This window comes from Oryctolagus cuniculus, chromosome 19 (assembly GCF_051225735.1).
Source record: "Oryctolagus cuniculus isolate XC-2025 breed Fujian yellow rabbit chromosome 19, ASM5122573v1, whole genome shotgun sequence".
NCBI lineage: Eukaryota > Metazoa > Chordata > Mammalia > Lagomorpha > Leporidae > Oryctolagus > Oryctolagus cuniculus.
In genome coordinates, this window is record NC_142885.1 from 70,165,412 (window position 1) to 70,178,405 (window position 12,994).

The 12,994-nt window shown below is 52.4% G+C and overlaps 1 protein-coding gene across 2 annotated transcripts in view; it reads right to left on the minus strand.

Moving 5' to 3' along the window:
* The window catches only part of PDPK1 (3-phosphoinositide dependent protein kinase 1), an 88,121-nt gene that overhangs the window by 37,740 nt on the left and 37,387 nt on the right, over positions 1–12,994 (minus strand). Inside the window, exons 5-6 of one of the 2 annotated variants that reach the window (XM_051836225.3) lie at positions 9,811–9,955; positions 9,078–9,175 (exon numbers count right to left, since the gene is read on the minus strand). In XM_051836225.3, coding sequence (XP_051692185.2) covers positions 9,078–9,175; positions 9,811–9,955 — 243 coding nt within the window. The remainder of the gene's footprint in view (positions 1–9,077; positions 9,176–9,810; positions 9,956–12,994) is intronic. The other variant, XM_089321418.1, reaches the window with a different exon arrangement.

Below are 12,994 nucleotides of genomic sequence, written 5' to 3' on the forward strand. Positions count from 1 at the left end.
ACTCTGACTTTCAAATAAATAAATAAGGCCGGCGACGTGGCTCACTAGGCTAATCCTCCGCCTAGCGGCGCCGGCACACCGGGTTCTAGTCCCGGTTGGGGCGCCGGATTCTGTCCCAGTTGCCCCTCTTCCAGGCCAGCCCTCTGCTGTGGCCAGGGAGTGCAGTGGAGGATGGCCCAGGTGCTTGGGCCCTGCACCCCATGGGAGACCAGGAAAAGCACCTGGCTCCTGGCTCCTGCCATCGGATCAGCGCGGTGCGCCGGCCGCAGCGCGCCGGCCGCGGCGGCCATTGGAGGGTGAACCAACGGCAAAGGAAGACCTTTCTCTCTGTCTCTCTCTCTCACTGTCCACTCTGCCTGTGAAAAAAAATAAATTAATAAAAATAAATAAATAAATCTTTTGTCTTTTTAAAAAAAGTCAATGTATGATACCACATCATTAGACTAAAGGGCAAAAAAATTTGCATGATCATCACAACAGATGCAGAATTCATCATAAGAGAGCAAAAATTCAATCTTTCTGTATGATAAAAATAATTAAAGAACAAGGCACAGAAGGAAATACCCTCAGTCTGACACAAGTTATGTACTAAACCCATAGCCAATATCATGACCCTTAGTCTGACACAGGGAATGTAGTAAACCCACAGCCAGGGCCGGCGCTGTTAACGCCCTGGCATCCCATATGGGCGCCAGTTCAAGACCTGGCTGCGCCACTTCCGATCCAGCTCTCTGCTACGGCCTGGGAAAGCAGTAGAAGATGGCCCAAGTCATTGGGCCCCTGCACCCGCGTGGGAGACCTGGAGGAAGCTCCTGGCTCCTGGCTTAAATCAGTGCAGCTCTGGCTATTGCAGCCAACTGGGGAGTGAATCAGATGGAAGACCTCTCTCTCTCTCTCTCTCTCTCTCTCTCACTCTCTCTGCCTCTCCTCTCTCTGTGTAACCCTGATTTTCAAATAATAAATAAAATCAAATAATAAAATAAAATAAAAATAAGCCCACAGCCAACATCACGACCCTCAGTCTGACACAGGGAATGTACTAAACTCACAGCCAACATCATACCCAACAGTGAAGACCTAGAGCTTTCCCAAAGACCAGGCACAAGGTAAGGATGCTCACTCTTGCTACCCTGTTCAGCATCATACTAGAGGTCTTAGCCAGGGCAATTAAGCAAGAAAACAAAATAAAAGGCATCCAGATTGGAAAAGAAAAGCTAACACTAGTTCTGACCACAGCACGATCCTCTGTGTAAGCAGTGTTGAGGAATCCACTGAGAACTCATTGCTGCAACCCCTGAACCAACTCCACAAGTGTGGATTCTACACACTCCCCATGAACAATCTGAAAACGCAATTAAGAAAAATCCTATGGACAATATAATAAAAGTATTTAGAAATAAATTTAACAAAAGAAATATAAACCATTCTGGCCGGCGCCGCGGCTCACTAGGCTAATCCTCCGCCTGCGGCGCTGGCACACTGGGTTCTAGTCCTGGTTGCCCCTCTTCCAGTCCAGCTCTCTGCTGTGTCCTGGGAGTGCAGTGGAGGATGGCCCAAGTGCTTGGGCCCTGCACCCCATGGGAGACCAGGAGAAGCACCTGGCTGCTGCCATCGGATCAGCGCGGTGCGCCAGCTGCAGCAGCCATTGGAGGGTGAGCCAACTGAAAAGGAAGATCTTTGTCTCTCTCTCTCTCACTGTCCACTCTGCCTGTCAAAAAAAATAATAATAATAAAAAATAAAAAAAGAAATATAAACCATTCTAAAAACTGTAGGACATTTTTGACAGAAATTAAAGATTTGAATCAACAGATGCGTGCTCAAGTTGTGGGGCAGCAGATCCTTCAATGATCTACACCCTCCACTCAGTTGTGGTTAATTTTAGTTGTCAGTTTGACTGGAGCAACGAATGCCGGGAGAATGATGGAAGCGTTCTGGGTGCGTCTGTGAGGGTTCCAAGAGGAGCCTGACGAATGAGCTGGCCTGAGCGGGGAAGACTTCGCTCTCGGTGTAGGCAGATTGACCGCTGAGGCCGTGTGAACAAACCAGCAGAGCGAAGGCAGACTTCGCTCCCTCTCTCTGCAGATGACCTCCTGCTCTGGGTGTCAGAACCCCAGACTCTCAGGGATCCAGCGCACGTACCAGCACCCACTCCAGGTTCTCAGGCCTTCCGCCTCAGCCTAGAGTGAGGGCTCTGGCATCGCCTTCCCTGGTTCCCATGTGGGCTGAGGCACACTAGTTACACACCAGGTGTGCAGCTTGCAGGCAGCCTGTCTGGGACGGCTCAGGCTCCAAAACCGGGGGAGTCAACGGCTCTAGTAAATCCCCTGCGCTTACACCTATACCTGTATTAATTCACCCGTCTACACATCTCCTACTTGTTCTCCGTGGGGAACCCTGACAGCAATCCACATTCACATCTCAGCTGTCACCAAGCACCCGTACTGTAGGTCCACCCACCTTGTCACACAGGTCTATGGCTGACCACAATTTGTTATCCATTCTCATCTGCTGAACGGATAAACTTTTTAGCTATTGCAAACAGTCCTATCAACATCCTTAGACAAATTTTGGTGTGAACATCTCTCTTCATTTACTTCCTGTATAAGCCAAGGAGTGCGGACGCTGAGCCTTACATCAACTACGTTTTCTACTGAGGGACTGCAAGGCTATCTTCCACAGCAGCAACGCACTCGACAAGCCCACCTCCACGTGTGAGCGTCCAGTTCCTCCACCTCCTGACACCTAGCGCCGGCGTGTTGTTTTTTAAGATTTATTTATTTATTTTCAAGTCAGAGTTACACAGAGAAAGGAGGGAGAGGAGGGAGAGAGGGAAGGAGGGAGGGAGAGAGGGAGGTCTTCCATCCACTGGTTCATGCCCCAGATGGCTGCAACGGCTGGAGCTGCGCCGATCTGAAGTCAGGAGACAGGAGCTTCTTCCAGGTCTCCCACGTGGGTGCAGGGGCCCAAGGAATTGGGCCATCTTCCACTGCCATTCCAGGCCACAGCAGAGAGCTGGATCAGAAGTGAAACAGCCGGGACTTGAACCAGAGTTCATATGGGATGGCGGCCCTGCAGATAGCGGCTTTAACCCACTACGCAACAGCACTGGCCGCCTCCTTTTTATTTTTTACTATTACTTACAGCAGAAGAGTTCTTGAGCTTGATGTAGACTGACATCTATGTTTTTGCTACTTGTGTTTTTGGAATTACATATAAGAAACCATCATCAGATCCAAGGTCATGAATATTTATTTACTTCTATATTATCATTTAAGAATGTTAAGGTTTTGCTCTTATATTCAGATATCTGATGTGTTTTGAGTTATGTTTGCGTTTCCTATAAGCTAGGGGTAATAATTTTTTAAATGCATTGGTCTTCGATGGAATAGGATACTAAACCAATTCATGGCTCAAAAATGGCAAATAAAGGGAAAACTGGCAAGCTATTTATCCTGTTTGTCCTTTACAAATGATACCACTGGGGCCAGCGCCGTGGCTCACTTGGTTAATCCTTTGCCTGCGGTGCTGGCATCCCATATGGGTGCCAGGTTCTAGTCCCGGTTGGGGCGCTAGATTCTGTCCCAGTTACTCCTCTTCCAGTCCAGCTGTCTGCTGTGGCCTGGGAGGGCAGTGGAGGATAGTCCAAGTGCTTGGGCCCTGCACCCGCATGGGAGACCAGGAAGAAGCACCTAGCTCCTGGCTTCAGATGAGCCGTAGTGGCCATTTGGGGAGTGAACCAATGGAAGGAAGACCTTTCTCTCTGTCTCTCTCTCTCACTGTCTGTAACTACCTGTCAAAAATAAATAAATAAATAAATAAATAAATAAAAATGATACCACCGGTTAACCAAAAACACCAAGGGGAAATTTCTCTTTAAAGAATACTCTTTAGGGGCTAGCGCTGTGGCACAATGTGTTAAAGCCCTGCCTGAAGCGCCAGCATCCCATATGGGCGCTGGTTCTAGTCCCGGCTGTTCCTCTTCTGATCCAGCTCTCTGCTATGGCCTGGGATGGCAGTGGAAGATGGCCCAAGTCTTTGGGCCCCTGCACCCACGTGGGAGACCCGGAAGAAGCTCTTGGCTCCTGGCTTCAGATAGGTGCAGCTTCAGCCGTTGAGGCCATCTAGGGAGTGAACCAGCCGATGGAAGACCTCTCTCTCTGTCTGTACCTCTCTCTGTAACCCTGTCTTTCAAATACATAAAATAAATCTTAAAAAAAAAATTCTCTTTAGGGGCCGGTGTGTGGCTTAGTGAGTAAAGCCATCGGCTGCAGTGTTGGCATCCCTTAAGAGCAACGGTTTGAGTCCTGGCTGCTCCACTTCCAATCCAGCTCCCTGATAATGTGCTTGGAAAAGCAGCAGAAGATGGCCCAAGTCCTTGGGCCCCTGCACCCACCAGAGAGACCTGGAGGAAGCTCCTGGATCGCGGCTTTGGATCAGCTCAGCTAAATCACTGTGACCATTTGGGGAGTGAACCAGTGGATGGAAGATCTCTTTCCCCTTTTTTCCACATCTCCAACATCTGCCTTTCAAATAAATAAATCCTTACAGAAACAAAAATACATCATGAATGAAAGAGTTTTACAATAAGCACTCTGCATTCTCCAATGGATTACTGTAGGCTATTTGGCCTCTAAGTGGCTGTTAACATCACAGAGAAGCCTGGATACCATGCACGTCCTCATGAGGGAGGAGGGCATCAGATCTGAGTGTGACCTGGTAGCCAGATGGGACTCCCCAGAAATACAGGGGAGAGAAGAAAGCCACGTGATTCCACACAGAGACGCATTCAGAAAACTCTGGTACACTCCCCAGGACAAAAAAGGAGAGAAACAATAAAAGATACAAAAACATAAACAAAAAACAGACAGAACACTAAAGGGCAAATGACCTGGTGTTGCAAGGGAAAAAATAAAGATGAGGGGAAGCGACATACTACAAGAAATCTGTGTGAACCTTATGTGGACGCGGAGTCAGGTAAACAGCAGCAGACACCTGTGCGTGAGACAGCTAGAAGGCTAGCACTGACTGAAGGCTGGCGCCACCGCCGAGGCTGGTTCCCCCATCAGAGTGACAGTCCAGTCCTGGCTGCTCCAGTTCCGACTCTGTTCCCTGCTAATGCGCCCGGGGAAGCAGTGGAAGATGGCCCAAGTGCTTGTGCACCCATGTGAGACACCTGGAAAAAGCTGCTGACTTCAGACTGGCCCAGCTCCAGGCACTACAGCCATTTGAGGAGTGAAGCAGAGGATGGAAGACCTTTCTCTCTCTCTCTCCCTCTGTCTTAACTCTACCTCTCAAATAAATAAATTAAAAAAAAGAAAGAAAGAAAAATACCAAGTATTTTCAGGTATCAAGCAATTACTGTTAATTTTTATGTGAAATCATATGGTATTGTGGTTATGTTTTTCAAAAGAAACTTTAATATATTTTTTAAATTTATTTGAAAGGCAGAGCCACAGAGAGCCAGAGGCAGAGACAGAGAGGTCTTCCATCCACTGGTCCGCTCCCCAGATGGCCACAACAGCCAGAGCTGGGCTGATCTGAAGCCAGAAGTCAAGAGCCTCCTCCGGTCTCCCACGTACGTGCAGGGGCCCAAGGACTTAGGCCGTCTTCTACTGCTCTCCCAGGCCACAGCAGAGAGCTGGATCGGAAGAAGAGCAGCCGGGTCCTGAACTGGTGTCCATATGGGATGCCAGCACTGCAGGGGGCGGCCCCACCTGCTACACCACAGTGCCGGCCCCGAAACTTTATATTTTCACAACATGTATAGAAATATTTACAGGGAAAAGCAAACTGATGGTGTTTTGAATCAGGTCACAGGTTTGGTGTAAATTGAAAAAATAATCAGCAGTTATTCTGTATGAAAAAAAAATAAATAAATAAAAACCATTGGTGCATCAAAGCCATGCCTAAACCGGAAGAACAAGACCAGTGATGTCCCATCAGGGAGGGAGACTCATGTGGTGCTGAGCGCAAGCACTCTGCCACACAAACTCCACTTTCACAGCACAGCAGGAGCCACGTGAAAGATGGAAGATGGCCCTCTCTGTCCTGGCGGTGGGCGGCCCTGTCCCTGCAAGAGTGGTGGCAAGGGGGGCCGGCACTGTGGCGTAGTGGGCTGGGCCGCTGCCTGCAGTGCTGGCATCCCATATGGGCGCCAGTTCCAGACGCGGCTTCTCCACTTCTGATCCAGCTCTCTGCTATGGCCTGGGAAAGCAGAAGATGGCCCTAGTCCTTGGGCCCCTGCACCCACATGGGAAACACAGAAGAAGCTCTTGGCTCCTGGCTTCGGATTGGCGCTGCTCCGGCCACTGCAGCCAGCTGAGGAGTGAACAAGTGGATGGAGGACCTCTCTCTCTCTCTCTGCCTCTCCTTCTCTTTCTGTGTAACTCTGACTTTCAAATAAATAAATCTTAAAAAAAAAAAAAAAAAAAAAAAACAAACAACCAGTGGTGACAAGGTTCAATCCACAGCACTGGGATTGACACTGTGGTGTAGCAGGTTAAGCCTCCACCTGCACTGCCAACAACCCATATGGGTGCTGGTTCCAGATCCGGCTGCTCCACTTCTGTTTCAGCTCGCCACTAGTGCGCCTGGGAAAGTAATAGAAGATGGCCCAAGTGCTTGGGGTTCTACACCCACGTGAGAGACCTGGAAGAAGCTTTGAGTTCTTTGCTTTGGCCTGGTCCAGCCCCCGGCCACTGTAGCTCCGTGGAAAGTGAACCAGCAGGTGGAAGATCTCTCTCTCATCTCTCCTCTCCCTAATTCTGCTTTTCAAATAAAATAAATAAATCTTTAAAAAAAAAATTCCACAGCACTGCAGGAGGGACATGGCAGCTCTCTGCAGTGTGCTGCAGTCGGAGCCCTCTCCCTCCGCCGGCTGCCCACCCACACCTCAGGCCCTCTTCCTCCTCCTGTTTAACTGCTGGAGTCTCCACACTCCAGAAAGCCTGCACAGTTTAGCAGTTTCCAGAAACAAACCCCAAATATGAACCTCCAAGTCACCCCAAGTTCCACCAAGAGTCTCAAAAAGAGGGCAAAACCAGGGCCATAGCCAAAGATGAGGGCACCGTCCCTAGGAGCCACCGTCCCTAGGAGCCACCATCCCTAGGATCTGCCATCCCTAGGACCCAGCGTTCCTAGGAGCCACCATCCCTAGGAACTGCCATCCCTAGGACCCACCGTCCCTAGGAGCCACCATCCCTAGGACCCAGTGTTCCTAGGAGCCACCATCCCTGGGACCCACCGTCCCTAGGAGCCACCGTCCCTAGGAGCCACCATCCCTGGGACTCGCAGTCCCCAGGACGCACTATCCCTGGGATCCACCATCCCTAGGATCCAGCTGCCCCGGGAAGGACACAGCTAGGGGCACCTTGGGTGAGGCAAGGACTCAGAACCCTCTCTGGTACCAAGTCCCTCAGCAGATGTCCCAATCCAGCCATCATGTCCCTCAGATTGGGGGACTGCCTGACTCACTGGGACAGGTTCACGACAACAGGACTGAGCCTCCTCAGGAGGGTGGTGTGACGTTCAGTGCACCTGTTGGGCCTTGTTCTTCTTTAAGTTCTCAAGATCTCCTGGGGCAACCATACCTAAGCACGAATAAATTCTAAGACTCTGGACGACTTCAAACAGTACACAGGGCTGGCAACACAGTGTAGCAGGCGAAGCCACCATGTGCAAGGCTGGCATCCCATATCAGAGGGCCAGTTCCAGTCCCAGCTGCTCCACTTCCTACGCAGCTTCCTGTTACTGGGCCTGCAAAGGCAGCGAATGATGGTCCAAATACCTGGGTCCCTGCCACCCATGTGGGAGACCCAAATGAGATCCTGTGCTCCTGGTTTCAAGCTGGCACGGCCTGGCTGCTGCAGGCATCTGGGAAGTAAACTAGCAGATGGAAGATCTCTCTCACACACACTCCGCCTTTCAAGTAAAATAAAGAAGCAAACACTAAAAATAAAACTCAGGGCTGGCAAGACCCTAGGGAAGGAGAGGAAGGCTCAGTACAGTGAAACAAGCATTGGGAGGTGTCAGGAGGACCCAGTCAGGTGCCGGCCAGCGACCTGACAGCACACTGTGTAGACATAACTCACTTGCCTGAGATCAACTCCCATCTACCCATCCCAACCATACTCCTCTCTAGCTGTCATGAACCCACTCGCTGAGGGTGCAGGGTCCGAGCCAGAGCCGATGCCCTGTGCTCCTGGTTCCCTTCCTTGCATGAACAGCTGCAGCATGAGAAACATCTGTCTGAACCCTTCTTCCATCAACAAACTCACACTCACTCCCAGCCGGAGTACAGACTCGTCTGGCTGGTACCTTCTATCAGAGGCTTTCTCTCACAGGCGCCCCGATGCAGGCCCAGAGCCCAGAGCACTGCACAGAGGCCTCACACAGCTCAGGACCTCCATGCGCTTTCAAGACTGCTTAGTAACTACACACCAGCTTCCCTTCCCTAGGCCGCCTCTTCCCACGTTAAAACGCCACTCCACATCCTCAGAGTCCATGATTCCCGGCAGTAAGATCTCCCCAGCTGCTAAGACAGCCAGGCCGCCAATGGATTCACCACAGCACAAGCCAAGACAGGACACGCTGCAAAGGGGCAGGGGCCGGGGCTTTTGTGACTGTCCGCATGCACTTGGCCAACAGCAGACTCACATTCATTCTGCCGTTTTCCAAAACCTCCCTACAATCAGAGTGCTTGGGCCAGCACAGAGGCTGCACACACCAGATGGCACTAAGGTTCAGGAACAAGCTCCCCCTGGGGACTGCAGCGGGAGCTGACCACACCAACCCCATGCCCCGTGCACTTGTAGCTGGGTACAACGTGGCAGCCCGACCATCTAGGAAGCAGACGGGGCAGGAAGAGCCACGGGGCGCTCACGGCACTCAGAGACCTCCCTCCCTCCACCCACAAGGCCAAGCACACAGAGTCTGGGATCCCTAAGCAGAATCCACAGCCACAGCAGGGCCCAACACCTGTCTGATCGCAGCCAAGGCCTCACAGACCCTTCAGCAAGGAAGACAGCCAAGCAGAACACTTCCACGGGGCCACGCGCGGTCCACAGCACTCACGCACCTTGCTTGCTCGCCGGAGACAACACCTTTGCTGTTCCGAAGTCTGTGATCTGGATGTGCATGTCTTCATTCAACAGGATGTTCTCCGGTTTCAGGTCCCTGCAAAAGAAGTTGACACTGGAAATGAAACACTTGAAGAGGAGGCTCACTACATGCTCTAAACTTGGCTGGAAGCGAAGCAATCTGATGAGCGGTGCATCTCCATACCGCACCACCGAGAGCACAGTCTCAAGTCCACAGAACAAAAGGACGGTCAAGTCGCGTCACTTCACGACCACACCTACCATCTCGTGAACTTCACACAGAAGTACAATCTGTCACTTTTAGCTCATAAAACAAAGGGCTCATACACATTTCCAATTTGGCTTTCTCAGAAAAAAAAAGACCAGAAATAAGTACACACAAAAGCTACAAGTGACAAAATAAAAGTATCAGTCAAGAAGCTGAAGGACCTGTTCGCTCGGCAGGAAAGACACTTGGCCCATCTGCTTTGACATTTATAGTTGAGTTTCGGCTCAGCCAGGAGCCTGCAAGGGGCTGGCATCTCCCTCCTCGGCTCTCATAGCGAGGCACCACCACCTGGCATCTCAGTTGCACCTTCCATGAAGTCAACCAGAACAGACCCCAGAGGGAGCCAACCCCAGTGACGACATCGATGGCAGCAACAAGCCCAACAGTCCTGCCTAGTTACTGAAGTGACTCTTGCCAAGGCCGCCCACGGCGTCCCCGGTTACCTGTGGATGACGCCCTTGCCATGCAAGTACTCTAAAGCACACACAATCTCGGCAGTGTAAAATCGCGTACAGGTCTCATCAAAGGAACCGATTTTGCGAATGTATTTAAGTAGTTCTCCATTTTTGGCATAACTAAGACCAAAATCTGATTATTATACAGTTAAGGAAGAGTATAAAAGCCATTTTAAACACTAGCCTTAACAACCCAACAAAAATTGTTTTTCCAAATAAATGCAAAGGGTAGGTACTAGTGTCCCAAGACAGTCACCCTTTTTGGAGTCAGGACAGGAATCCCAGGCCGGCTCTGAGACCTGGTGCCAGGATGGGGCTCCTGACCAGGACCACAATGACTCAGTCCCTGGAAGAGTGGACAGCAACTCCCAGCTTGGATTGCCCCTGGACCACAGCAAAGGCATCAACAGAGGGCATCACGAGACGACTATCAGGCCTGCAGCCCAGGCCACCAGTGCACAACACACACTTGTGCGGCTGCAAGTGCACAGACAGCAGACACATGCGTGTAGGCTGCAAAGCAGTGGCCTCAGGAGGGCAGACAGGAGGCCTCCAACACACTGCAAGTGCTGGGACCGCACCAGAGCCACTGCTAAACTTGCCCAAGGCTCTCCACACCCTCCATGCATGCTCACGGCCCACCTACTCCTTATATGAGCGCTCCTTCCATAGACAAGTGACACAAAAAGCCATTTTACCAACTCCTCAACTCATCTATTTGTAAGGCACTCACTGGGGAGAGACAGCAAGGACAACCTCTTCTCCTCCCTCCCAGGACCACTACACTGCACTGAGTTTGTTTTTTACCGAGAGGATTTAAGACAAGGAACGGACCCCATGCAATGCTTTCTCCCAGGAACACGGAACACCTGTGCCTGTTATCAGCTGTCTCCAGGTACGTATCTGTCCCAGCAGCCCAGGACACAGGCCCTGAGCAGCAGCTCTCGGGACGGGGAGGGCAGTTCATGCCTGGGCGTCAGGCTGCTCCACTCTGTGCTATCTCAAAACACTGCCTCCTACCACCAAGGGTGGAGCGGAAGCCTCAGGACAGTGAGGACAAACCCAGAGGGAAAAGGAATGCAAGGTCCTCTCACTCTGGACAAAGTTCAACATTTGTTTGAGGAACCTGAAACAAAAACCAGTCCTCTCCTTAGAGAATGCACGGGGTCTCAGCCAGGCCTTCCTCACCTTACCCCATCCCAGTGTCCACGAGCTCTTCACCCAGCATCTCCATCATGAGCACCTTGCTGGCATAGGCCATGGAGCTGCCAGTACAGGCCCTTACCCCGGCCAGAGCCTCACCACAAGGAGCCGGGCTGTGAAGATCTGACCGTCACAGACGCGGGGAGGTGTCTCACTCCGTATCTCCCCGTTCCCCGGCTCCTGCCTTCCTCAGCAGACACACAGCTCTCTGCCTGGCTGTAGGACTGAGCACAGGGGATGCCCAGGATCACTGCTCCATTACTGCTCTAGCCTACTGGCTCGCGCGTCCCGGATGAACTTGTCCGACTGCATCGGTGCCCTCTGAGTTCTCAATGCTCTCCACCTCCCTGTGGGCCAGTGAAAAGGGCAGGCTGCACACTCCCACAGACCAGGAGTTCCAGGGAGGAAGCACACAACCAACCTGCCCAGAAAGACTAAGCCAAGGCAGGACAGGCCCAGGCCCAGCCTCCTGAAGCACGCAGTGGTGATTCCATCCCTGTGCTCTCCACGGACAAGCAGGCATACGCTGGCCTCAGTGGGAAGAGAAGGAAGACCACCAAACCGCCAAGCTACCACAGCTGCCTTCCCCAGGCCAGAGGAGAAGGCCCCTGGCTGCTGAGGCTCCGGTGGTCCAATCAGCAATGCATCCCAGGAAGGGAGGTGGGCCTGCGTTTGGCCTCACCCCGCTCAGCTCCCGTCCTGGGAGCAGGCACTGAGCCTGGTGCCTGTTCTCAGGCTGCTGCGGGGATGTCCCCATGGTTTGCCTGTAGTCCCTGGAGGGCAGTGACAGGTCAATGAACGCACGTGACCATCCACTCCCCCTGCTGCACTGCAGTGACAGCTGAGAGGAGGACAGCACACAGCTGGGCACCCTGCATGCAAAGGGTTCCTCCTCCTGTTTCTCAACACAACGTACACCAAAGATTCTGAGTGGGGCAGGAGTCCTGGGTCCCACTCCTGTGGCAGGTGAGTAGCACTTTGGAATGTGTATTCGTAATCAAGGGCAACGGGCTACCCAATGAATACCCACAGTCTCTCTCCCTGCCTGGCTATGGCCACTCCCACCCGTGGCCCTGGGAAAACATGAAGTCAAGCCAATAGCTCTGCAGGAAGCACAGGCCAGACCCCATGGGCACAAACAGGCTCACGGTCACAGGGCCCCAGGGCATGACAATGGAGGCAGAGGCAGCCTGGGAGAAGGAAGACACAGAACACAGCATCAAGGGGCACTGATGGCTGCTGAATGAGCCACACCAGCAGACAGGTGGGGACAAAGGAATGGACACAGAATGACACTGGAATACAGCAGGCAGGGCCCTGAAGAACGTGTCAGATAAAAAACAAATCCTCACCCCAGACTACCTGCCCACAGCTCTGACGCCCCTGTGCTCCTCTCCAAACCAAACCTCCAGGAAGGGTGGCTCTGCCCATGCTTTCTCACCTCTCCCTCCTGCTTGACCCTTGTCCCTGGGTAACTGGCCACTTCAAGAGCTTGCAAGGGACAGATCCTCTGGCCAACCCCAGGCTGTGTGGTGTCTGGCTGGGCATTAGCACCCTCCCTCTGAAACCACGCGATCCCAGTCTCCAGGTCCACATCCTCCAAGCTCTCTGGCAACACCCCACAGTGCTGAAGTGGCCCCTGCTTGTGCCAGCTTTGTGTGTGGGGAGCTCAGGCTCTAACCTCAGGGTGGGAGGGGGGCACAGGAGGGCAGCCAGACCCCGACAAACTGGAGCCTCGCCGGCAGTGGCCTTGCACAGCCAGCACCAGCAGGGACCTTAAATGCCACCCCAGCTCAGTAACAAACACCGCTGTACCCCAGCCTCTGAGGGACAGTGAGCACCCTGGAGTGGCCCCACTGCCCTCTTCTGTCCAGCCCCACTGCCGCATTCTGGTCCCAGCTAGGAACATGGTAGCAAAAGGCAGCGGGGGCCCCATTCTCCCACCATGCTCTGTGAAAACAGAGCTGGG